This window comes from Patella vulgata, chromosome 1, assembly GCF_932274485.2.
Source record: "Patella vulgata chromosome 1, xgPatVulg1.2, whole genome shotgun sequence".
In the NCBI taxonomy this organism is placed as follows: Eukaryota; Metazoa; Mollusca; class Gastropoda; family Patellidae; genus Patella; species Patella vulgata.
Genome location: NC_065879.2, coordinates 90,753,345 through 90,781,103, shown reverse-complemented (window position 1 = coordinate 90,781,103; position 27,759 = coordinate 90,753,345). Strand labels below are relative to the sequence as shown.

The 27,759-nt window shown below is 35.7% G+C and overlaps 1 protein-coding gene across 1 annotated transcript in view; it reads left to right on the top strand.

Annotated features, from left to right (window-relative positions):
• The window catches only part of LOC126831784 (putative ankyrin repeat protein RBE_0220), a 64,227-nt gene that overhangs the window by 4,439 nt on the left and 32,029 nt on the right, over positions 1-27,759 (top strand). The window contains exon 4 of the mRNA XM_056099131.1: positions 1,034-1,326. Within this exon, the coding sequence (XP_055955106.1) occupies positions 1,034-1,326 (293 nt within the window). The remainder of the gene's footprint in view (positions 1-1,033; positions 1,327-27,759) is intronic.

Below are 27,759 nucleotides of genomic sequence, written 5' to 3'. Positions count from 1 at the left end.
TTTTGATACCCTAGGCTGTTGTTTACAGCGAAATGCAGAACGTTAAAGATAGGCCTATATTTTTCCGCTCAACATAATAAAACGATATAGGCCTCAGAGATTTGATGACACTACTATAGGCTTTAGAGGTTTAAAGCGAGAATTTCATATTTTCTAAGAAAATCAAAACATAATTATTTCTATGTCTTTTGCTCAAAAGGTTGTCAACTCACTATTATACGATCATAGATATCATTCTCACACTTAAAAAGCATTCACCCCAGAAATAATAAAACAATTACCTCCCTTGTTTTTTCTATCCCCCCCCAATGGAAATAGCTATCTTCAAACGTTTGAATTTGAAGTTGAAAATGATATCTTTTCCAATTTCTCAACTGGCAAAAGTGAATTATAGGATTAATAGGATTGTTCTTTAACAAGGTAGTACTGTTTATAGATACCATCTATTTAAGGCTTTATTTTAATACATTTTAAAAATGTAACTTAAAAGTATGAAAGCTTTAAGTCTGAAACGAAGCAGCTGCTATTGTAATGCATTGGATACCTGGCGGCCAACATTGATTTGAATATCGGGTAAATTGTTTCAAACGTTTGTATTTTAATAGAGATCCTCACTAAAAAACCGAAACCATTTTACCCTAGAAGTGCATTTGGGATTAACGTCGGTTAAACTATTCAATATCGATGCCTCGAGATCGTAATCTCACCACAAACAATAAAAAGACATACCACAATCATGTGATAAATAAACATGTAAACTGACTACCAAAATATGTATAACTTATAACGAATACACAAGTAACAAACTCGACAATCTTAAAATGGAAGATAGCATGTCTTGTTATTTCCATGAATTTCATACTCGACAGTCAATTTTCATTGCATTAGCTATGATACGCTCGTGTGCAATTATGAGACAAAGATTCATCTCCTAGCGCCCATGTCAGATCGATACAATGTTGCTACCGAATGTATAAAACATTCACTATTTGTTCTAAGTATATTAATTTCTTACTCATCTTAATCCACCTAGCATGAAGGCAAAAGAAAGAGGCCCAATGACTGGTGAGGATCGGACACGGATGGAGAAAGTTAAATTGAAACTCATTGACGGGATCAGTGATCCCCAGCCTATATGTGACTACCTGGCCGATGAAGGTATACTTTTACCTGAAGATAAGCATATGGTCGACATGGTAGACTCGCCAATAAAGAAAACCATCAAGCTGTTAAACCTCCTAATTAAAGAATATAAAGGCAGTTTTCCAGTCTTTGTGAAAGGTTTGAAAGAAACACATCATTCTGGTTTGGCCAAACTTTTAGAAGGTAGGTTTTATTTATTATTAAGTGTTGACTAAATTTAATAAGTCATACATTCAAATGTATGCGAGGCTTTAGTACATCGAGTTGAATTCCGATACGACTCGACTGGAGCCGTGTTCATTTGTTGATATATAGTTAGTCGATTTGTTATTGTTATCATTAGGTAGAGTGGTCCAAGCTCAACAGATTTTACAACAATAGACAATAATGCGGGCTTATTTTAGCATTATATAAGACTTACCATAAAAACGTCATTCCTCAACAATCGAAGTCTGGCCACATTTGATTTTAAGATATAGAACCATTTTGGCTCGTTTGAAAATTTGGTTGAAAATAGGTTCAGAGCACACTTTCAAGGCAGTTAACTCTTTGTGACAAAACGAGTTATGGATCGTGGTCCCGATAAATTTAGAATTACGTCCCTGGAATGAAAATTTCTTAATCACAGTCGGGAAACATCGTTTATTTCCTTGCCGCGAAGTAAAGGAATACACCCTATGAGACGATTGAATTTTCAACATCTGTACGCATGCACAAACGCTTATGGGTTTGTTTCACGATATGCCGACGTCTTCAAATGTCTTAATATTAACTACTTATAATGCTACAGTTGCAATTAAAATACACGTTTAGATGGATATCAAAAGACGAAGTTTGACATGACTTGTTTAATGATAGCCTAATATTCAAATGAAGGGTGGTTTCATCTCTGTAAACCCACCGACATCGGTCTGTCTATAATGGCATGTTAGAGACAAAGAGAGAGAGAGAGAGAGAGAGAGAGAGAGAGAGGGAGGTCTATAAATCGAATAATTCAACACTTTAATGTTAGTCCCATAGATACTTATATTGTGCAGTATGATGTTTGTTATGAAAAAAGAACAACTCGTCAGATAAAGTAGAGGAAAACATAATGACATGTAATACGGAGAGAGAGGGATAAAGACATGTGAGAGTATTAGTTCTTTAATCAAGTTCAGATGACAAGACTAGTTTCAGCTTCTATTAATACTTTTATTCTGCTTCTAACATATTACATGTGTGTACAAACATCGTAATGTTAAAGACACCCAGAACTAAACTACATTAGTTGGCCGTTGTCCGGTCTTAACTCCAGAGTTAACTATCAGACGTCGCCTAGCCTCCGACTGCTCTCATGTCCTGCCTGGACCTCTCTCCCCTATGCCGTTTCATTCCGGGGTTTTAAACCTTTCTATACACAAAGGAATCTCAATAGACCTCTGGCTATAATGTATCATGTTTCATATCAGTTAACGTTCAGTATAGTTTATCAGATAAAGAAGTAAGATAAGACATGCCATCAACAAGTTAAAATTACAAAATGACATAAGAAATTCTACCAAGATCTACAGGGGTCGGCAGGTGGATTTGATATTCAAATTACTTTCACATGTCAACTGGCAGGGAGCATAACGTGTCATTTTGTAAAATACCTTCCCTTTTTTTTCAATATAGTTATGAATTATATGAAATAACTTATTTTAAGACGGTTACGAAATTAAATATAAATGGAGTCGATAATAACTACCCTAATTAAAATATAAACAAAAATACGAAAAATGTAAATGGCAAAAGAATAAAACACTGGTTGAAACGTAATAAGATACTGGTTGAAAAGTTCATACATATATACTACAGTGTTCATACACGCGAGACATTGACATCACATAATTATGTCGCAGATAAATTTACTGTTCACACACACGAGTTCCTGGAATCGCATATAAAATGAAAAATATTTGAATTTGCACACACGCGAGTTATTTGAATCAATAATAATTATAACAAAAAAAAAACCACTGTAAAACTATAATGTTCTAATGTTCGCACACAATCACTAATAATCGCGAAATACAATCCTTGAAGCCAACTGTAGGGAGATACAAATTGCACACACGCGAGTTATTTGAATCAATAATAATTATAACAAAAAAAAAACACTGTAAAACTATAATGTTCTAATGTTCGCACACAATCTCTAATAATCGCGAAATACAATCCTTGAAGCCAACTGTAGGGAGATACAAATTCATTTTTTTTTCTTCTTCCTTCATTCCGTCGTCTTCTTGTATAAGTTTCCCGTAATGGCAAGGAGTCAGTGTCTTCTTGTAATCTTATCTTTTCCATACCGCCTGGCCGGAACGGTGCGTTATGACATGTGCTATGAGGAGTATTATAACTGTCACCCGCCCAAGTTTTATCATCTGTTTATCATATCATGGAGTGCACTTAATTAATAGTTAATCAAATTAGCAAGTGGAACAGACTTAAATTAGCTATCTAACGATATTTACATTATTATTTACATGGATAGAATTGAAATTAGGATGTCATATTGTTTTGTTTTTTTTTTCTGAGCACATTTTACCAATCTTCAATAAGATATTTTGAAAGAACTTATCAAAATTAATTACGGTTTATCTCTAAAATTTTTAAACACAACACAAAACAAGACAATACGTTCGCTCTGAATTCTGAGCACGACCCTCTCCTGGGGTTAAACCAATCCCACCTGACTGGGGTTTCACATAAAAACTTTTCCCGTAATATAGCGGGACATTCCAATTTCATAGTATTGAGGTATCACAAAATAAAAAAATCTCTCCCGTACATATCGGGTCCTCCCATTAATATCTGGGCTATCACAACTAAAAATCTCCCGTAAATATCGGGGCATCCCATTAACATTTGGGGTAATATAAACGTATGGACAAAACAAAAAAACCAAAAAACTTTAGAGATAAACGCGTTAATACTTTGTGAATGTTATTGGGTTAAATTTCAAATTACGATACTGTTAACCCAATTCTAGTTAAACAATCACAGAACATTTTACTTTTCGATATTAACCTATTACTACTACTTTTAAATACCAAAATATGTGTTCAAAAACAAACAATTATAATTCATAATCTTTTAAAAACAACATGACTCATTGTAAAACAAACAATATGTATACAATTTTGTTTTAGTCATTTTCCTACAAATAGTTAAGGACTGTTCCACTACTAGCATGAACGGCAATATATTAAATCTAGTAACTACACCATGATATTTAATAAAGCGTGATGATAAACTGCTGATTTCCCAGTTAAATTATAATACATTATAGCACAATGTCATTATTAACCGGCCATGGTAGGATTAGAAAAAGACTTACCCGTGTAGACTAATATCTGTCTGGAGTTAACTACCAGACGTCGCCTAGCCTCCGACTGCTCCCATGTCCTGCATGGACCTCGCTCCCCTATGCCGTTTCATTCCGGGGTTTTAAACCTTTCTACACACAAAGGAATCTCAATAGGCATCTGGCTATAATGTATCATGTTTCATATCAGTTAACGTTCAGTATAGTTTATCAGACAAAGACGTAAGATAAGACATGCCATCAACAAGTTAAAATTACAAAATGACATAAGAAATTCTACCAAGATCTACAGGGGTCGGCAGGTGGATTTGATATTCAACTTACTTTCACATGTCAACTGGCAGGGAGCATAACGTGTCATTTTGTAACAGACATCTATAAATTTAATAATTTAACACTTTGTTTTTTGTCCCGTTTTTTTTACCTGCCAAATGTTTTTGTTTATTTTCATTATTAGCCTTCATACGAATCATTTCTTTTCTAGTCTTCCTAAGTCGATTTTTTTAACTGGGCGATTGATTTTCTTTTTACGCTTTGACAATCGCCGCCAATACCTATTTTCCTACATAAGTCATTCAAGGTCGCATCGGTTGTATAACCACTAAATAAAAGTAAATCTCAAAGTATTGTAATCAGTTTGTCTTGCCACGCTCATTAGTTTGAAAGTTAGAAAAGAAACGAAGCTATTACAGCTAGCTCTGTACAAAAATCGCCAAAATCAATAATTAACTCAACGAGTGCAATCGAAATTTTGTTCACGTTCGCTGTAAAATAACCACGAAAGTCGAAGAGCGTAATAGGTGTATTTTTTACTGGGTTTTATATACTAATACATGTTTGTTTAAAAGCTATGTGTGCTGTATATTTGCTGCGATCTCCCCCGTACGCTGGATTAACCTTTGCTCACTCCAGAAAATGTCCTCGATGGTGCAGTCAGACTGTTTACCGTGTAAGTTGTTATAAGAACAAATCATTGAGCCGTTAACTACTCTACATTAGGTCCATCGAGGTCTACTTTGATTGGCATTAAAATTTAGTAATTGAACATATTAACACAAGGTACAATTTTATGGATACACAATTACCGTGTTTAATACTAATCGACGTTTCGAGGAGGATACTCTCGTCTTTATCAAGTTGGCAATTATGCCACAAAATAGCACTAAAGCTACTAGTTTTTGAAAGTTGCGAAGAAATATAATGCAAATAACAATGGCGCAAATACAAAAACGAATTTTTAAAAAATGAACTGAGAAAAATATATTTTGCTTCTATGTAGGAACATTCGTCTAGATTTATTTGATTTGTAAAAATTGATATTTTTGCTTTTCAAAAGGCCTCCCTTCACCTTTAAAAGTAATTTTGACAAAATTGGGTATTTCTCGACAACGAATGATGTTAGAAATCATTTTTGACATCACTATGATCGTATTGATTCAATCTATATGTCCATCGGAATTAAATACCATGATTTTAAGCGAATAATAAATATAACTCACTACAACAAAATACTTGTTTTGGAGGCTAAAAAAACAATTTTTGCCAAAATGACACTCTTCTCGGCAACTGCTCATATATTACATATATACTAATTATGACATACATTTGCTTCGTATGGATTAATGTTACAGGCATATTTTAAAATACGAAAAGCGTGAATGGGTTGTAAACAGTCCATTTTTACACCTTTTTTCACCTTTAAATCGAAATGGCGTAAATGCAAAACCGAAATAAAAAAAAGAGTCGGAAATTGGTTGCGCCTGTAATAGGGGCATTCATCTTGATCCCTCAGATTTGTAAAAAAAAAATAATATTTGCTTGCGAAACGACGTTCCGAACTGTCAAAATCGTAGTTTTTTGACAAAATTACATCACTTCCGGTGCAGATAGAAAAATTTATAGACAACAAAAAAAATAATAAATTTGGGTTCACCAAGCATATGAACTGTGTTTTATACAAATCAAACAATAAATAATTAATCGAGGACCGAAAAACTGAATTAGCCAATGGTGGCTAGCGCATTTTTTGCTGAAGTCCGAAGACCTTTTAATCCTGTGCAAAATACCACCAAGCAATATTCAGAAATAAAAAGTTTTTTTGTAAAAATTTTAACTTTTCAAAAATTTGACACCTAATAATATCTGCGAAGATTCGTCGCAAATCAAAAATCAAAAGTCGTTTCCAGCTATGTCAAAATGCATCACATGTTAAAATCGGATGACTATAGTTAATATTACGGCAATATTTCAAAAAACGACAATTAGTTTCTGAGATACAATCAAATTGGAAAAGAATTAATAATAAGAATAACCCGAACAAAACCAATAGTGTTTCACACAAGCGACGCAGTGTGAAGCCCTAATAATCACAAACACAATCAATATATGACCCATCGGGGTCATGGAGAGTGCGAACCTTATTGTGTCTCACCTGGGTCCCATTCTAAGTGGTTGTGAAACATTATGACTTATGACTTATGGATTGTTCGTACTTGGTTTTATTTTATTTGAACGGTTTTTAAAATCGAATAAAAATTGTGACCTCTAGAGGGTAAAAAATATTATTTGTAACCCTAGTCTTTGGGATATAAACATACATTTCAAGTTTCATCAAAATTGGATAAAAATTATGACCCCTAGAGGGTCAACAACCTTGGTATTACATACTTATACAGTTATTTGCAAACAAGGACCGGCCATTATTATGTCGAGCAGCTTCGGTCCAATTTTCACGCAATTCGATCTCAACAATTATTAGGGTGTATCGGTGATATAGCGAAAAGTTTTTAACATCGGATAGCAATTGTGACTATCGGTCTAAACCAAAATCTACTCTCAAAACTTCAAGCTGCCAGAATCACACATTAAACCCATATTGAAGGAACTACACTGGTTACCAATTCACTCCCGAATTGATTACAAACTTCTTTGTATTGTTTATAGATGTCTTCATGGTTCCAGTCCTGCATATCTATCAGAGCTAATAAACCATTACGTACCATCCCGTAACTTAAGATCACAAGATATGTGCTTATTACGCATTCCAAAGTACAATCTACAAACTTTCGGTTCTAGAACATTCCAGTACAGTGCACCCTTTTTGTGGAATTCCTTACCTCATCATCTTAAAACAGCTCCATCACTTGAATCTTTTAAAACAAAATTAAAAACACATCTATTTACCACTGCGTTATAGTTGGAGTGGATCAGGATTTGTGTGTAAATAGTGTCCATAGAGTATATATTACGCGCCTAGAGCATGCATTTGTGGATGAATTGGCGCTTTACAAATATACATTATTATTATTATTATCTACAAGCTTAAAACGCGATTTTATCCTACAATTAGAGGCTATAGTCCTTGATGCCAAACATCGAAAGGAACCGCGATCGTTGGGATATAAAGAGAGGAGAGAGAAATGGGGTTTAACGTCCACTCGACACAAACTAGGTCATTTCGGGACTAACATATGGTTTAATTTTATTTCAATAATTCGCTTGCGCGTAGGGGTCTTTAGCAGTGGGAGGAAACCGGAGGACCCGGAGAAAACCCACGAGGTTGGACAGGCGACCCCACTCCTTGTCACGTACAACCGGGGATTCGAAACCACGCCAGTCTGTTGGGATATAAACCTATATTTTAAGTTTCATTACAATCATATAAACCTTCTGAAATCTGACCAAAACTGACAGACTAAATGGCCGCCCCTTGTACTCAAATAGCGTAAAAATATGGTATATCAATGTTGTGGACCCTATAGAGGTCGTAATTTTCTTTTGATTTTGATGAAACTTGAAATGTAAATTTATAACCCAAAGATCTTGGTTCCTTTCGATATTCGCGCATGTTTGAAGGTAACTTCCTGAATTATGACCCCTGATTGTACGCAACATCGCGTTTTTACCTTGAGGTACCTCTAGATGTCACAATTATTACCCGATTTAAAAAAAACCGTATATCAATGTTGTGGACCCTAAAGAGGTCGTAATTTCCTTCTGATTTTGATGAAACTTGAAATGTAAGTTTATAACCCAAAGATCTTGGTTCCTTTCGATATTCGCGCATATCGGATCGTAACTTCCTGAATTATGGCTCTTGATTGAACAAAAAATCACGTTTTTAGATTGTGGTCCCTGTAGAGGTCACAATTTTTATCTGATTTAAAAACAAATGTGGGAATATATCTCCATTGCACACTAAGATCTTGGATTATTTTGATAATCGCGGATACCCGAACTTAACTTCCTGAATTATGGCCCCTGATTGTTCGAAAAATGGCATTTTTAGCTTGCGGATTCTCTAGAACTCACAATTATTTTTTTTCCGATTTTATAAACCGTTTAAACATTTCACCATAATAAAGGTTGAATTCGAATTTCGGGAAAATCGAAATGAAACTGCCCAACAAAATGGCCGCTCTTTGTGCGCAAATTGTGTAAAAATACGAAGGTTGTCGACCCCCTAGAGGTCACAATATTTATCCGATTTTGATGAAACTTAAAATCATATCTTTATATCCCAAAGATCTCAGTCCCTTTTGATATTTGCGCATTTCAGACCATAACTTTATGGATTATTGCCCCCGATTGTACAAAAAATCCCGTTTGTTTTTAGCTTGTTCTCTACCCATCTCTTGCAAAATGTGGGCGTATCCTGCATGACAGCTGCTGGTTACAATATTTGCGTGCAAGGAGGGCCAATTTGTCAGCCAGTTTTGGTCAGATTTTCACCGAATTGGAATTCGACCGTCCTTAGATTATTAAGCTATTATAATTGAACGGTTTTTGAAATCAGATAAAAATTGTGACTTCTAGAGGGACCATAAGCTAAAAACATGATTTTGCGTACTTCATAATTCAGTTGCGGCCCGATTTACGCGAATATCACAAGATATAGGCGATCTTTGGAATTTAAACAAACATCAAAATCGGATAACACTTCTATAAACGTAATTTATCGTACAGACAGGGGTCATAATGCATCGAAAGGAACCGAAATAGATAAACCTGTATTTCAAGATGTAATAAAAGGCTAAATGCCAATGTTTTATTCCCCCTTAAATGAATTAGTAACACACCCCGACTACCATCCATGTAAAAATACAATGGTAGTGAAGATATGATATCCAATAAGAAACACTTAAAATAAAATCCCACACCCCACGATAAAAATAAAATATTTAAAATACACTGTCCAGTTCATAAGGAGAAACAAAAGGTCGTTCAAATAACGAAAAGGCAATGGGATAACTCTTGAATTTACACGATCAGACTGTTTACCGATTCATAAACGAATTTGATGGCTTTAATTTTTTGTCTTTGGTAAAAATGATTTACTGAAAACTACTTCATCGAAATTTGAGTTGTAACAATGGATGAAAGAATCTAATCATAATGGTGGCTGTGGATTTGAATACAATATATCAAAGGGTGGATAAGAACGACATCGACATTCGTTTACCTGCTAAAACTGTAGAATTTCCCTTTAATCATAAACTTGAACCAGTCTTCCCCGTTAAAGAAAAACAAACCCCGATCCTGACTAGTTACCGTTGCAGTAATCTCATGATTAGACGTTTTATCTTGTTTCGGTTGAAGTAAGGGTTCACGATCAGCATGTTCAACAACCCTGAACATAGATAAAATTCCAGGGTCTGCAATACCAACATCAGGCTCCGGACCAATATCATCATTTTCCTCTTTCAGACTTTTAACAATAAATGCTTCTAAAGCCCTATTTGCCTTTTCTGTTCTGGGTAGATGCGTTAATAGGTGTCTTCTCCAATTATATTCATTAGAAAGTACATCAACACAATCCCCGATAGAACACTTATAAGCCATCTCACGTTTAAAGGGAACTCCTCTACCTGTAGAAGAATGAAACGTGGTTTCATGCAGCCTTAAATCTCTCCCATAACTGAACGATGGGCTACATTCACTACATGTATAATTAGGAACAGGCTGCGGTCTATACTTTTCCTGTCTTCTAGGGCTAAACTTCCTTTTTCTGTCCATCTTCCGCTGCAATATGAGTAATGATAATTAATATAGAAACCGACAAATAGATTAAATCTTAAAACGAGCAGGAGGGTGAATAACCCTTGTCCTTGTTCGCTTTACAGCTTCATCAGCATTATACATATTGGGATTCCCAGTTTTGTCACCTTCATCTTCAAAAGACTCAACTTCAATATGCTCTCTAGAATTAACCAATTTCAATTTGTCATGGTGAATAACGTAACGCACCCCCGTAGAATCAATGACAACCTCATACAACATATCAGCAATCCTTGTTAACACAGTGCAGGGACCGTTCCAAAACTTCATTAGTTTAGGAGAGAGCCCTGGCACTTTTCGAGGAATATATAACCAAACTTTATCTCCTATTGAGAACTGATTTTGTGTACAGTGCTGATCATATCGTTTCTTAGAACATAAAGCGGATTTCATCAAATTTTTCCTGGCATATTCATAAACAATATCAAATTTACGAATTCAACAGGTGTAAACAAATCACCAGGGGGTCTTCCGGCTATAATATTTAGAGGCAAGCTAACCTCCCGTCCTAGCATCAATTTATTTGTTGTGTAACGAGTGTTGTCATGTGCTGTATACAGAATATGCCACAAAATAGCAATCAAATACAATTAAAACTTGTGGGCATTTACAACTACATCTACACTAAACCTAATGGTGTTAATATATTGATTGTTATAATACCCCCACCCCTTTGTTTAATCCCCACAAGAGTTTCCACAGTATAGGTTTAGTTGCAAATGGTCCCCTAATCAAAGGCGTTAAGTTTTAATTGTATTTGATTGCTATTTTGTGGCATATTCTGTATATATTTGCCTACTATTCACATACCCGTATCATTTGCTTGATAAAGAGTATTCTCGTCGAAACGTCGCTTAGTATTAGGTGCGAGGTTGTTTTATTTAAACTTTGTATTTGTTTTAGATGGTCTAGAAAATGAAAACCTTGTACAAACTATAAAGGAAGATATCAACCAATCAGAGTTAATCACTGAAGAAAAAATGATAACTTTTAAATCTGTTGAAGTTAAACTTGTAGATCAAAGTGAGTACAGATATAACTATTACTGGGAAGTAGTGATGGTGGGTTTCACCGGCGCCACGTTACTATTGATCTGACGTTACTACCCAAAAACAATGAAAACGTTAAACAGATTTCCACATTTGCATTGCCCACGTGTTTTAAAATGGACGCAGAATTAGCCAATAAATTCAGCAGTATCAGTTCCATTTATACAACGAAGTCTCTACATGATGAAACCACTTCCGTTATCAACAACATATATTTAAATTGGATTACAGAAATAATCACTTCGATTGTCGTTTGCATAACAGAAAATTGATTAACATTTGAACATAATTAACCTTTTATAAATCCTTATTAAAATGCGAAAAACCTTAAAAAGTGATACTGACAAAATTGTTTATTACTCGTATTGATTCATACTATTTGTCCATTGGAATAAAATATCATAATTTTATACGAATAATGAGTATATCTTTTTGAGGCTAAAAATAGTTTTATGAAATCGTAAATGACATTAGACATTACATGGTGAAAATTTTATGAAAATCGAATAAAAATTGACACTTTTATGGAACAAGAACATTATAAAAACGACTTTGTACATCATTCTATTTGTTGATTGGAATCAGATACTTTAATTATAAACAAATAACAAATACGACTGAGTTGAATAAAATAAATGTCTTGAAACCTAAAAATACAGCTTTTGTCCAAATGACGCCATTTCCGGTGACAGTAAATCTTTTAAATTAGTTTGACCTAGTCATAATTGTCATTAGGCATGAAATAGTGGGGAAAATCCGTCAATAATTGACTATTTTACGAGCAAAATAACGTGAAGAGTGACTCGTGCAAAATTGCCTATTTCTCAGCAACTGCTCATATTACAACCAATTTGGACTCACATTGTCATCGTATGCACTAAAGCTACTAGTTTTTGAAAGTTGCGAAGAAATATAATGCATTGTAAACAGCTGATTTTTACAGCTGTTTTCACCTTTAAATAACAATGGCGCAAATACAAAAACGAATTTTTAAAAAATGAACTGAGAAAAATATATTTTGCTTCTATGTAGGAACATTCGTCTAGATTTATTTGATTTGTAAAAATTGATATTTTTGCTTTTCAAAAGGCCTTCCTTCACTTCCAATGCCGACAGAAATCTTTATTGGCAGAAAAAGTTGAGAATTTGCACCACCGAGCATATGAGCTTTTTTTAAAATACAAATCAGACAATAAATAATTAACGTAGAACCCATAAACTGAAATTAAAATGCGAAAAACCTTTAAAAGTAATTTTGACAAAATTGGGTATTTCTCGACAACGAATGATGTTAGAAATCATTTTTGACATCACTATGATCGTTTTGATTCAATCTATATGTCCATCGGAATTAAATACCATGATTTTAAGCGAATAATAAATATAACTCACTACAACAAAATACTTGTTTTGGAGGCTAAAAAAACAATTTTTGCCAAAATGACACTCTTCTCGGCAACTGCTCATATATTACATATATACTAATTATGACATACATTTGCTTCGTATGGATTAATGTTACAGACATATTTTAAAATACGAAAAGCGTGAATGGGTTGTAAACAGTCCATTTTTACACCTTTTTTCACCTTTAAATCGAAATGGCGTAAATGCAAAACCGAAATAAAAAAAAAGAGTCGGAAATTGGTTGCGCCTGTAATAGGGGCATTCATCTTGATCCCTCAGATTTGTAAAAAAAAATAATATTTGCTTGCGAAACGATGTTCCGAACTGCCAAAATCGTAGTTTTTTGACAAAATTACATCACTTCCGGTGCAGACAGAAAAATTTATAGACAACAAAAAAAATAATAAATTTGGGTTCACCAAGCATATGAATTGTGTTTTATACAAATCAAACAATAAATAATTAATCGAGGACCGAAAAACTGAATTAGCCAATGGTGGCTAGCGCATTTTTTGCTGAAGTCCGAAGACCCTTTAATCCTGTGCAAAATACCACCAAGCAATATTCAGAAATAAAAAGTTTTTTTGTAAAAATTTTAACTTTTCAAAAATTTGACACCTAATAATATCTGCGAAGATTCGTCGCAAATCAAAAATCAAAAGTCGTTTCCAGCTATGTCAAAATGCATCACATGTTAAAATCGGACGACTATAGTTAATATTACGGCAATATTTCAAAAAACGACAACTTCGGTGATTTAGGACATTTCGCATTGTCGCAGAACGCCCGAAATAGCTTTACTCTCTAAGTCACACCACTTTGCCAGTGAAACCGAAGACATCGTATCGATCCGACAATTAGTTTCTGAGATACAATCAAATTGGAAAAGAATTAATAATAAGAATAACCCGAACAAAACCAATAGTGTTTCACACAAGCGACGCAGTGTGAAGCCCTAATAATCACAAACACAATCAATATATGTCTCACCTGGGTCCCATTCTAAGTGGGTGTGAAACATTATGACTTATGACTTATGGATTGTTCGTACTTGGTTTTATTTTATTTGAACGGTTTTTAAAATCGAATAAAAATTGTGACCTCTAGAGGGTAAAAAATATTATTTGTAACCCTAGTCTTTGGGATATAAACATACATTTCAAGTTTCATCAAAATTGGATAAAAATTATGACCCCTAGAGGGTCAACAACCTTGGTATTACATACTTATACAGTTATTTGCAAACAAGGACCGGCCATTATTATGTCGAGCAGCTTCGGTCCAATTTTCACGCAATTCGATCTCAACAATTATTAGGGTGTATCGGTGATATAGCGAAAAGTTTTTAACATCGGATAGCAATTGTGACTATCGGTCTAAACCAAAATCTACTCTCAAAACTTCAAGCTGCCAGAATCACACATTAAACCCATATTGAAGGAACTACACTGGTTACCAATTCACTCCCGAATTGATTACAAACTTCTTTGTATTGTTTATAGATGTCTTCATGGTTCCATTCCTGCATATCTATCAGAGCTAATAAACCATTACGTACCATCCCGTAACTTAAGATCACAAGATATGTGCTTATTACGCATTCCAAAGTACAATCTACAAACTATTTACCACTGCGTTATAGTTGGAGTGGATCAGGATTTGTGTGTAAATAGTGTCCATAGAGTATATATTACGCGCCTAGAGCATGCATTTGTGGATGAATTGGCGCTTTACAAATATACATTATTATTATTATTATCTACAAGCTTAAAACGCGATTTTATCCTACAATTAGGGGCTATAGTCCATGATGCCAAACATCGAAAGGAACCGCGATCGTTGAGATATAAAGAGAGGAGAGAGAAATGGGGTTTAACGTCCACTCGACACAAACTAGGTCATTTCGGGACTAACATATGGTTTAATTTTATTTCAATAATTCGCTTGCGCGTAGGGGTCTTTAGCAGTGGGAGGAAACCGGAGGACCCGGAGAAAACCCACGAGGTTGGACAGGCGACCCCACTCCTTGTCACGTACAACCGGGGATTCGAAACCACGCCAGTCTGTTGGGATATAAACCTATATTTTAAGTTTCATTACAATCATATAAACCTTCTGAAATCTGACCAAAACTGACAGACTAAATGGCCGCCCCTTGTACTCAAATAGCGTAAAAATATGGTATATCAATGTTGTGGACCCTATAGAGGTCGTAATTTTCTTTTGATTTTGATGAAACTTGAAATGTAAATTTATAACCCAAAGATCTTGGTTCCTTTCGATATTCGCGCATGTTTGAAGGTAACTTCCTGAATTATGACCCCTGATTGTACGCAACATCGCGTTTTTACCTTGAGATACCTCTAGATGTCACAATTATTACCCGATTTAAAAAAAAAACGTATATCAATGTTGTGGACCCTATAGAGGTCGTAATTTTCTTCTGATTTTGATGAAACTTGAAATGTAAGTTTATAACCCAAAGATCTTGGTTTCTTTCGATATTCGCGCATATCGGATCGTAACTTCCTGAATTATGGCTCTTGATTGAACCAAAAATCACGTTTTTAGATAGTGGTCCCTGTAGAGGTCACAATTTTTATCTGATTTAAAAACAAATGTGGGAATATATCACCATTGCACACTAAGATCTTGGATTATTTTGATAATCGCGGATACCCGAACTTAACTTCCTGGATTATGGCCCCTGATTGTTCGAAAAATGGCATTTTTAGCTTGCGGATTCTCTAGAACTCACAATTATTTTTTTTCCGATTTTATAAACCGTTTAAACATTTCACCATTCCACCATAATAAAGGTTGAATTCGAATTTCGGGAAAATCGAAATGAAACTGCCCAACAAAATGGCCGCTCTTTGTACGCAAATTGTGTAAAAATACGAAGGTTGTCGACCCCCTAGAGGTCACAATATTTATCCGATTCTGATGAAACTTAAAATCATATCTTTATATCCCAAAGATCTCAGTCCCTTTTGATATTTGCGCATTTCAGACCATAACTTTATGGATTATTGCCCTCGATTGTACAAAAAATCCCGTTTGTTTTTAGCTTGTTCTCTATCCATCTCTTGCAAAATGTGGGCGTATCCTGCATGGCAGCTGCTGGTTACAATATTTGCGTGCAAGGAGGGCCAATTTGTCAGCCAGTTTTGGTCAGATTTTCACCGAATTGGAATTCGACCGTCCTTAGATTATTACGCTATTATAATTGAACGGTTTTTGAAATCAGATAAAAATTGTGACTTCTAGAGGGACCATAAGCTAAAAACATGATTTTGCGTACTTCATAATTCAGTTGCGGTCCGATATATGCGAATATCACAAGATATACGCGATCTTTGGATTTTAAACAACATCAAAATCGGATAACACTTCTATAAACGTAATTTATCGTACAGCCAGGGGTCATAATGCATCGAAAGGAACCGAAATAGATAAACCTGTATTTCAAGATGTAATAAAAGGCTAAATGCCAATGTTTTATTCCCCCTTAAATGAATTAGTAACACATCCCGACTACCATCCATGTAAAAATACAATGGTAGTGAAGATATGATATCCAATAAGAAACACTTAAAATAAAATCCCACACCCCACGATAAAAATAAAATATTTAAAATACACTGTCCAGTTCATAAGGAGAAACAAAAGGTCGTTCAAATAACGAAAAGGCAATGGGATAACTCTTGAATTTCCACGATCAGACTGTTTACCGATTCATAAACGAATTTGATGGCTTTAAATTTTTGTCTTTGGTAAAAATGATTTACTGAAAACTACTTCATCGAAATTTGAGTTGTAACAATGGATGAAAGAATCTAATCATAATGGTGGCTGTGGATTTGAATGTCATTAAATCTATAATTCTAACAACCAATACAACGGACAATAACATGACATTGTTACCCGCAAACACTGAAGAAAAGACAATTTTTATACTCTTCCAATAACTTTACTCCGAGCGGTCATGAATAAAATATATCAAAGGGTGGATAAGAACGACATCGACATTTGTTTACCTGCTAAAACTGTAGAATTTCCCTTTAATCATAAACTTGAACCAGTCTTCCCCGTTAAAGAAAAACAACCCCCGATCCTGATGATGGGTTAGTTGTATTTTACGTCCGCTTCCACCGAGGTGATATCGCAGACTAACTAAACTTGCTTTATATATGTGTTACTGTGACAAAAAATGTTAATGGTAATTATCAATGTGAAACACCCTGATAATAATTAAAAGAATGTCAACTGTTACAAATTACATTATGTAACCTAAACAACATGCATGTGGGGCTATTTTGATATACAAATAATACAGATATTATTTAAATTAAACTTTGATTTACACAAATTAGATAGTTTGAAAGTAAATTACCTCCCCTGATACTTAACGCTTAAATTAAAGAAAATCTTACAGCAGTCATAGAAATACTCAGTAAAATAAAGGCACGGACAGTTTAACATAAAGGCAAGGTATGCACGTTAAAGAATAATAGTTGCCCTATAAATAAATATAACAGGCATGTGTTAAAGTTATTTGGCCTTTAAGTAAATGTAACAAAATCAATGCCCCCTCCCACCATTCATTGAATTAGCAGTAAGAAATAAATGTTAAGAGCAATGTAAGATTTGTCACACTACCCACCCGTTCGAAAGGCGATCGTTCTCGATCGAGCTTTAATCACAATAATAAAACGAACTATTAATGTACAAAACATTCGAACATTCTCATTACAAAAACATCTTATAACTTTCAAAGTCAAGTTAAAATGTTCAAAATCCCTCATTTAATCACATAAACTCAAACATATAAAACACATAATAAACTTAAATGTATGCATCACTGGCAAGATGTCCCCGAGCACTGAACACTTGTCTAAACAAATGGTCCGCCAACACGATACTCGATATTTTGTTCCATAGGCGAAGTGTTCCCGAGCACCGAACACTTATAACAAAATGAACTACTAATATAACACATAACATTATATGAATGTTTTCTTCACACGTCTTAATAAACAAAATAAACCGCGAAGTTAATTCAAAATACGATTACTAGAGTTACGAATCGTTCTTCCTCAATCTAAGTTCTTCATCTTCTTCTATAGGTGATGGTTCAGGTTTGTCTTTTGGCCAATAGAGAGAATGGAGAGTTGTGGTGTAACTCGTAACTTTACCTCCTTTGTCAAAATGTGCAACCTCTTTACCCCATCGAGGAATCAATTTATAAACTCTTTCGCCTTCCGATGAAGCTAAACTAGTTACCGTTGCAGTAATCTCATGATTAGACGTTTTATCTTGTTTCGGTTGAAGTAAGGGTTCACGATCAGCATGTTCAACAACCCTTAACATAGATAACATTCCAGGGTCTGCAATACCAACATCAGGCTCCGGACCAATATCATCATTTTCCTCTTTCAGACTTTTAACAATAAATGCTTCTAAAGCCCTGTTTGCCTTTTCTGTTCTGGGTAGATGCGTTAATAGGTGTCTTCTCCAATTATATTCATTAGAAAGTACATCAACACAATCCCCGATAGAACACTTATAAGCCATCTCACGTTTAAAGGGAACTCCTCTACCTGTAGAAGAATGAAACGTGGTTTCATGCAGCCTTAAATCTCTCCCATAACTGAACGATGCGCTACATTCACTACATGTATAATTAGGAACAGGCTGCGGTCTATACTTTTCCTGTCTTCTATGGCTAAACTTCCTTTTTCTGTCCATCTTCCGCTGCAATATGAGTAATGATAATTAATATAGAAACCGACAAATAGATTAAATCTTAAAACGAGCAGGAGGGTGAATAACCCTTGTCCTTGTTCGCTTTACAGCTTCATCAGCATTATACATATTGGGATTCCCAGTTTTGTCACCTTCATCTTCAAAAGACTCAACTTCAATATGCTCTCTAGAATTAACCAATTTCAATTTGTCATGGTGAATAACGTAACGCACCCCCGTAGAATCAATGACAACCTCATACAACATATCAGCAATCCTTGTTAACACAGTGCAGGGACCGTTCCAAAACTTCATTAGTTTAGGAGAGAGCCCTGGCACTTTTCGAGGAATATATAACCAAACTTTATCTCCTATTGAGAACTGATTTTGTGTACAGAACATAAAGCGGATTTCATCAAATTTTTCCTGGCATATTCATAAACAATATCAAATTTACGAATAATATTGTTTACGAATTCAACAGGTGTAAACAAATCACCAGGGGGTCTTCCGGCTATAATATTTAGAGGCAAGCTAACCTCTCGTCCTAGCATCAATTTATTTGGTGTGTAACGAGTGTTGTCATGTGCTGTAGCACGATAGGCAAATCATACCACGTCTAAATACGAATCCCAGTCCGTGTGATTAGTATTAACATAATGACTCAACATATTTTGTATAGTGCGATTGTACCGTTCGATCTGTCCATCCGAAGCTGGATGGTACGGTGTAGTTCTCGTTTAAGTGACACCTAATAAAGCACACAAATGACGAAATAATTCCGATTCAAACTGTGCGCCTTGGTCGGAATGAATACTTCCCGGAACCCCAAATCGCCAGATCATAGTAAGCAAAGCATTTGCTACAGTTTCAGCTCGCATATCAGAAATGCCTATGGCTTCAACCCACTTTGTAAAATAATCTTGTGTTACAACAATATATCTATTTCCAAAATCAGTTTCAGGAAGTGGACCCTTTATATCTACAGCTATACGTTCCATTGGGAAACCACTAACAGATGGTTTTAACGGGGCTTTACCACGTATTACAGAATTCTTTCTTCGAGCACAAGACTCGTAAGAACGAACCCACTGTCGAACACTATCTCTCATGCCTGGCCAATAAAATAATTGACTTAGTTTAGAGTATGTTTTCTCTTTCCCAAGATGTCCATCAGAAGGAATATCATGGACAAGATGCATTAATTCATCCGTTTTATTAATGGGCACAATAACTTTGTATAGTTCCTCGTCCCCTAACGATACCCATTTTCTTGTCAAAATACCATCCTTAATAACCAGTAACCGCCACTGTGACCATAGAGCCTTTAAATGAGGGTGTTCACCAGAGATTTCATTCCACGATGGTCTCTCATGATTGATCCACCCTATTATCTTACTTAAAACAGGATCCTCTCTCTGCGAATTGCCCATATGATTCATATCTGGAATAATATGAAGGAAATAAACATATTTCTCATTATCACTTATACCATTGTTATCAAAACAATGACAAGTTTGACAATGCTTTCTTGACAGAGAATCAGCATTCTGGTGTAATTTACCAGGACGATGAATAACATTAAAATCGTATGTAGCTAGAACTTCAAGCCAACGAGTAAGTTGCCCACTTGGATTCTTAAAATTCATAATCCACCGAAGGCTGGAGTGATCTGTCCTTACAATAAAATGACGACCATACAGATAAGGTCTAAAATATTGCAAGAAATACACTACCGCGAACAACTCTTTTCTTGTTGTACAATAATTCCGTTGAGAACGGTTCAAAACTTTACTGGCATAAGCAATAACCTTTTATTTCCCATCATCATCTATCTGACTTAATACACTACCAATCCCAGTTTCACTTGCATCGGTATCCAATAAGAATTCCTTTTCCATGTCTGGATGAACCAGAACGGGTGCAGCTGTCAAAGAATCCTTCAAAGCATTAAAAGCCTTTTCGCATTCATCAGTCCATGGAAACTTAGCCCTCTTATCAGTCAGTCTATACAATGGTTCGGAGATTTTCGCAAAATCCTGGACAAATCTCCGATAGTAACTGCATAGACCCAAAAAGCTCCTATCCTCTGTAACACAGGACGGCGTCCTCCAATCTTTGACACAGGAAGCCTTATTTGGATCAGTTTTCAATCCATCACAGCCAACAACATATCCCAAATAAGCTACTTCCTTAGCAAACAATTGACATTTTTTAGGTTTTAGTTTTAACCCAGCACCTATTAACCGTTGTACAATTTCCTCCAATCTTAACAAATGTTCCTCAAAATTTGAGGCGATTACGATTATATCATCTAAGTAGATGAGACAAGTCCTCCAATGAAGACCAGAGAGAACACGCTCCATCAGTCGCTCAAAGGTGGCGGGACTATTACTAAGTCCCATTGGCATGACTTTGAACTGATATACTCCTCACGGTGTTGTATAAGCCGTTTTAGCTTTATCTTTTGGGTCAAGTTTGACTTGCCAGAATCCGCTCTGCAGATCAAGACAAGAAAACCACTTAGCACCATTTAAACAATCTAAAGTCTCATCTATCCGTGGTAATGGATAGGCATCCTTAATTGTTATTGCATTTATCTTCCTGAAGGCAATACAGAATCTAGTTGTACCATCTTTTTTCCCAACAAGCACAACTGGAGAAGCCCAAGGCCCATAACTCTCTTCAATTAAATCACGTCTGGACATCTCAACTAAATGTTTTCTGATTTCCTCTCTGGAGGAAAACGGCAATCTCCTCAAAGGTTGACGGACTGGTCTTGCTGAACCAGTGTCAATTGAATGATGAATTAAATCTGTTCGACCTAAATCATCATCTGATTTTGAAAATACATCCTTATTTCGTATCAATACTCTAAGCGCTTCCTCATACTGTTCCACTGATAGATCCTTGCAGGTTTGTAGAAGGTCTCTAATCTGATCATTATTACCATCTTTACACGAGACTGTTGTATCCTCATGAATCTGAGATGCAGTTTCAATAAGGCCAATAGTGTCATGCTTCTTCATTAATTTTTCTTCAGAATATGGGTTTACGACTCTAACGAACACAGTACCATCTTCGGTTGGTCTCACCAAAGTTCTCCCAACAATAGGATTATCAAAGTGTGACTTCAGTCCCTCTACTATCCCCTCAACAGGAATAATTCCCTGGCCTGAAGAATTCACTTTAGCAGTGATTATACTATCCTCCCCAGTAGCATCAAACAGTCCTCTGTCATACGTACCCGAAAAACCCCAATTCCCCCTTTAAGTCTACAAAGTAAAACGTTACCGTTATGATACAACTCCCTCCTAGCTGGATCAATGATAATGTCTTTCTCCATCAAAAAGTCCAGCCCCAAAACAACATCTGTGGAAAGTTTTAAAACAATACATTTGATTTGCATATTTGTCCCTCCTATAGTTACAGAAAATATCCCTTTACCTCGTACATCCATGACAGAACCATCAGCCTGTTTTACTGTATAACTGGTATTGGCTAACGTGGGTCTATTTTTAAGTTTATTGTAGAATTCAGTTGATATCATAGAAATACTGGCCCCAGTATCAACCAAAATATCCGTCGGTACTCCCTCAACAAAACTTTCCAGAAATAATCCATTCGAATTTGGAGTCATCATTCCGACACTCCGTTCAGCGCCACTTCTACTATCCTGGGAAATCCCAGTCCCCGACTGTGGGGTTCCTTGAAAAGAGCTTCTATTAGAACATGATGATGCATAATGTCCCTTCTCTAAGCAAAGCCAACACGTAATAGCAGCCAACACGTAATAGCAGCAAGAGGCGGCTTATTCCTTGAGTCCGTGTTCAGTTTAGACGAAAGATTGGTTATCATATCTGTCATTGCCATAATTTCATCCTTCAGCATTTTTATTTCAGCTGAATGATCGATATCCTTCCTATCAGCCTTTGTCTGCTCTGAATCCTCCTTTCTCCTAACCTCCTTTTTGTCTTTCTGAACGTCACTTCGAACTGCTTTAGCGGAAGTCACAGAATAGGCCGATTCCTGGAAACTCTTTCTATTCTTATCAGTTCGCTCCATAGCTTCTATAGCTACAACATGATGAAGAGCACTATTCGGATCTGCTGGTTTAGCTTGGCTGACCAACATTCTCATCTGTATATTATTTAAATTCTCCAAGAAATGATCCAAGGCTAAAATTTCCCTGATTTCTACGGTGGCCTGGGGATAAGCAAGGCTCACCATTCTTCTTATAGCTTGAGCAAACTCGGGAAGAGATTCTGTATTACACCTAGTTCTTCCACGGAGCTCAGTTTTGTATACCTGTGTTAGCTGAGGAGGGGCGAATCTTTGCCTGAGTGCATCAACCATCAACTGATAATTCCCAATGACATGTGGACCCAAAGTACCCAGTAATTCTTGGGCAGATCCGACCAAACTAACCGCTAAAAATTCTGCCTTTTCTTTATCTGTCCAACCATTAACCCTAGCTGTTACCTCGAACTGTATAAGGTAATCACTAAGCCTAGATTTACCGTCAAATTTATTAGGGGTAGATATAGGCTTTCTATACATACCAGTTGGATTAGTATCAAAATTAACATTTCTGTCCTGGTCATCCTGATCATTGTGTGTAACTCTTCTTTGTACATTACAATGATAAGGCGTTCTTTCAGTGACAGCAGACACTGGTGTTGATGTGGCTCGATTGGATAGACCTATCGAACTTGGGACTTTAGATCTCGATCTCGAAGAAATGCATGGAACTGTTGAAGCATTCAGACATTCCTCTGTATTTCTCACAGTAGATGGGGTATGCTGGTTCCCCACATCTTGTCTCCTTTGTCGTAAGTATGTCGAAGAAGGTGAGACATCCAGTCTACTCTCCTTCATTCTAATCATCTCCTCCAATCTACAGAGATCCTCATCAGTGGAGCACTGTAATGCACTTACGGCAGACTCAAGACTCCCTTTGGTCATTGAGGCTGATTGTGACCCGTGTCCAAAGAGACGATTTCTAGCTTCCATAATTTTAATTATTATCTACAATTTAGCAAGATAATCCCACTCCAGCCACCAAATAAAAATATATATATCTATTTCTTTAGTGTTACCCACAAACACTGAAGAAAAGACAATTTTTATACTTTTCCAATAACTTTATTCCGAGCGGTCATGAATAAATATATCAAAGGGTGGATAAGAACTACATCGACATTCGTTTACCTGCTAAAACGGTAGAATTTCCCTTTAATCATAAACTTGAACCAGTCTTCCCCGTTAAAGAAAAACAACCCCCGATACTGATTAAACTTGCTCTATATATGTGTTACTGTGACAAAAAATGTTAATGGTAATTATCAATGTGAAACACTCTGATAATAATTAAAACAAGCCAACAGTGAGGCTGATGTCCCCCGCCGAAATCCAAAAATAAATAGATGACACATATTTATTAATCGCACATTTATTTTTTTCAAAAGTATCGAGCAATCAAACTATACACTAAGTTTCAGCACTCTCCATCAGATAGAATCAAAGTTATCTTGTCCCAAAGCATCGACTAATGTAAATCATTGAACTCAGCCATGACATGACAGCAGAGAATATTCATTATCGAACTAAGTCAAGGTATTGATGTAATAAAGCTATACACCAAGTGTCCTCACTCTCACTTAATTCGAACTAAAGTTATCGTGTCCCAAAGCATCAACCAATCAAATTGCTTATCCCTGCTTACCCTAAGCAGAAAATTCTCATCTTCAATCTCCATCAAGGCATTCACCTATCAGACACCTACGCCAAGTGTGAACATTCTAACTCAACTAGAATGAGAGTTATTGTGTTCCAAAATCTTGACCAATCAAATTGCTTATCTCTGCTTAACCTAAGCACATAATGCTCATGTTCGAACTCCATCAAGACATTGACCTAATTAACACCTACACCAAGTTTGAACATTCTACCTCAATTAGAAGGGGAGTTATTGTGTTCCAAAGTCTCGGCCAATCAAATTGCTTATCGCTCTGCTTACCCTAAGCAGAAAATGCTCATTATCGAACTTAGTCAAGGTATTGATGTAATGAAGCTATACACCAAGTTTCATCACTCTCACTTAATTAGAACTAAAGTTATCGTGTCCCAAAGCATCAACCAATCAAATTGCTTATCTCTGCTTACACTAAGCAGAAAATGCTCATCTTTGAACTCCATCAAGGCATTGACCTAATAAACACCTACACCAAGTTTGAACATTCTGGCTCAGTTTGAGAGAGTTATTGTGTCCCAAAAAGTGTGACGGACGGACAGACACACCGATTTTAATAGTCCCCTGCTTTCTTCGAAAGGCGGGGGACAAAAATACAAATATTATATAATAAAGAAGTTAAATAACATTTGCAGGAAAACGGAATATGAAAATCGATTCCCTCCTTCCACTACTTATTTATGAGGGCTATCCAGTTATATATCAGCTAAATTGCGATAAAATAATATTTTATATCAATAACTATTATAGCTTGTGCCATCGTGTATTCTATGCCGTTGATTGTGTGTCAACCGAATAATTATTATCTAGTTTATATGCTAAAAACTGTATCACCAAAGGGGGATAATTTAGATAACAAGGTATTACTGTAATGAAACTATACACCAAGTTTCATCAATCTCACTTAATTAGAACTAAAGTTATCGTGTCCCAAAGCATCAACCAATCAAATTGCTTATCTCTGCTTACCCTAAGCGGAAAATGCTCATCTTCGAACTCCATCAAGGCATTGACCTAATCAACACATACACCAAGTTTGAACATTCTAGCTCAATTAGGAAGAGAGTTGTCGTGCCCCAAAGTATCAACCAATCAAATTGCTTATCTCTGCTTACCCTAAGCGGAAAATGCTCATCTTCGAACTCCATCAAGGCATTGACCTAATAAACACATACACCAAGTTTGAACATTCTAGCTCAATTAAAAGTTATCGTGTCCCAAAGCATCAACCAATCAAATTGCTTATCTCTGCTTACCCTAAGCGGAAAATGCTCATCTTCGAACTCCATCAAGGCATTGACCTAATCAACACATACACCAAGTTTGAACATTCTAGCCCAATTAGGAAGAGAGTTATCGTGTCCCAAAGCATCAACCAATCAAATTGCTTATCTCTGCTTACCCTAAGCGGAAAATGCTCATCTTCGAACTCCATCAAGGCATGCATGTGGGGCTATTTTGATATACAAATAATACAGATATTATTTAAATTAAACTTTGATTTACACAAATTAGATAGTTTGAAAGTAAATTACCTCCCCTGATACTTAACGCTTAAATTAAAGAAAATCTTACAGCAGTCATAGAAATACTCAGTAAAATAAAGGCACGGACAGTTTAACATAAAGGCAAGGTATGCACGTTAAAGAATAATAGTTGCCCTATAAATAAATATAAAAGGGATGTGTTAAAGTTATTTGGCCTTTAAGTAAATGTAACAAAATCAATGCCCCCTCCCACCATTCATTGAATTAGCAGTAAGAAATATATGTTAAGAGCAATGTAAGATTTGTCACAACATATCATAACAGATTGTAGTCTACTTTCACGTCTACTTCCATTGTCACATGCCCTTTGTTCTGTCCAGTGATCTCCTTGTATATCCGTCTGTCTTATGTTTCTACCTGAGATCATTTATACCGGTCAAGGTGTTATCAACAACCTTATTAGTATTTAAGGGCAAGGTAAAGTGAGACCATTTTGTCACTACACCTGAAATGGGGGGGTTCTCAAAAGGGATTTACACCAGCTTTAATGCAAAAATGTTGGTATCTACATGTGCCTGAGATGATACAGAACAATAAAAAATGGATGGAAATCCAAAATAATGACTTTGAAATAAAATATTTACCAAATAATGAAGCAAATTCCTAAGTCAGGACTGCGCAGCTACAAGCTTTATAAAAAAGAACACAGGAAAATTAAACTGGCTAAAAGTTGCTCAGATAATCAAACTCCAACCATCAAGACTTGAAATCTGAAAAAAAATATCAAAACTTAGTTATAGGACCTCAAAGTTTTCAAATATTTTGTAAACAAAGGGCCATTTTGTTTCATGCACTACTTTCACTGCAGATGTATGGTGTACCACTAGTGGCACAGTGGACAGCAATATTGCCCCTATGATATGAGGTACACATTGTACAAATAGCCTTCATATTCCGGATATGACATCTAATTACAATAATAGCAGCCTTTTTGCAGGAATTTTTCATGACTTGAATACAGGGCTATAATACAATGTATGTATGTCTGCTACAGAGAGAGAGAGAGAGGTTTAATGTCTTCTGGATACAAACTAGATCATTTCGGGACTAACACATGGTTCAAATTCATTTCAATAATACGCTAGTGTGTAGGGGTCTTTAGCAGTGGAAGGACATGGAGAAAACCCACGAGGCTTGACAGGCGACCCTACTGCCTGTCACAGACAAGTGGACAACTGAAACTACGCCACTGGACTCAATGACAGACCTTGTGATCAAATGTACATTCGTTAAATGTGCACAATTTGTTATACCCACCTGTCATTATATTAAAGTCGACAAATCCTAAATCACATTTCAGTTCCTGGCCTATATTTCTGAAAAATAAATAATGTAAAGTTATATTTTTCAATTCATTTTCTAAATCCAGCACATACACAAATTCTCAACAACATGTACATGTGTAAAACATTCAGCATTATTTGCAAACTTTCCAATGGGAAGTGATATCAGATGTTCTAGTTAATTAGATGCTGACATACATGAATCACATCCATTCACATATGTACAAAGTTTCTGTCTTCTAGAAGGCCTACATAGATTTGTAAACTTGCCAACAGGGTTTGTGTAATATTAATAGTGATATTTTGGGCATACCCTGCCCATGCACAACACTTGTCACTCTGCAAAAGTGTAACTTAACTGTCTAGATAGGAAATGTTTTTGATTGGCATGTATTTAATGGTTGCTTTTGGTATGCTAGATTTA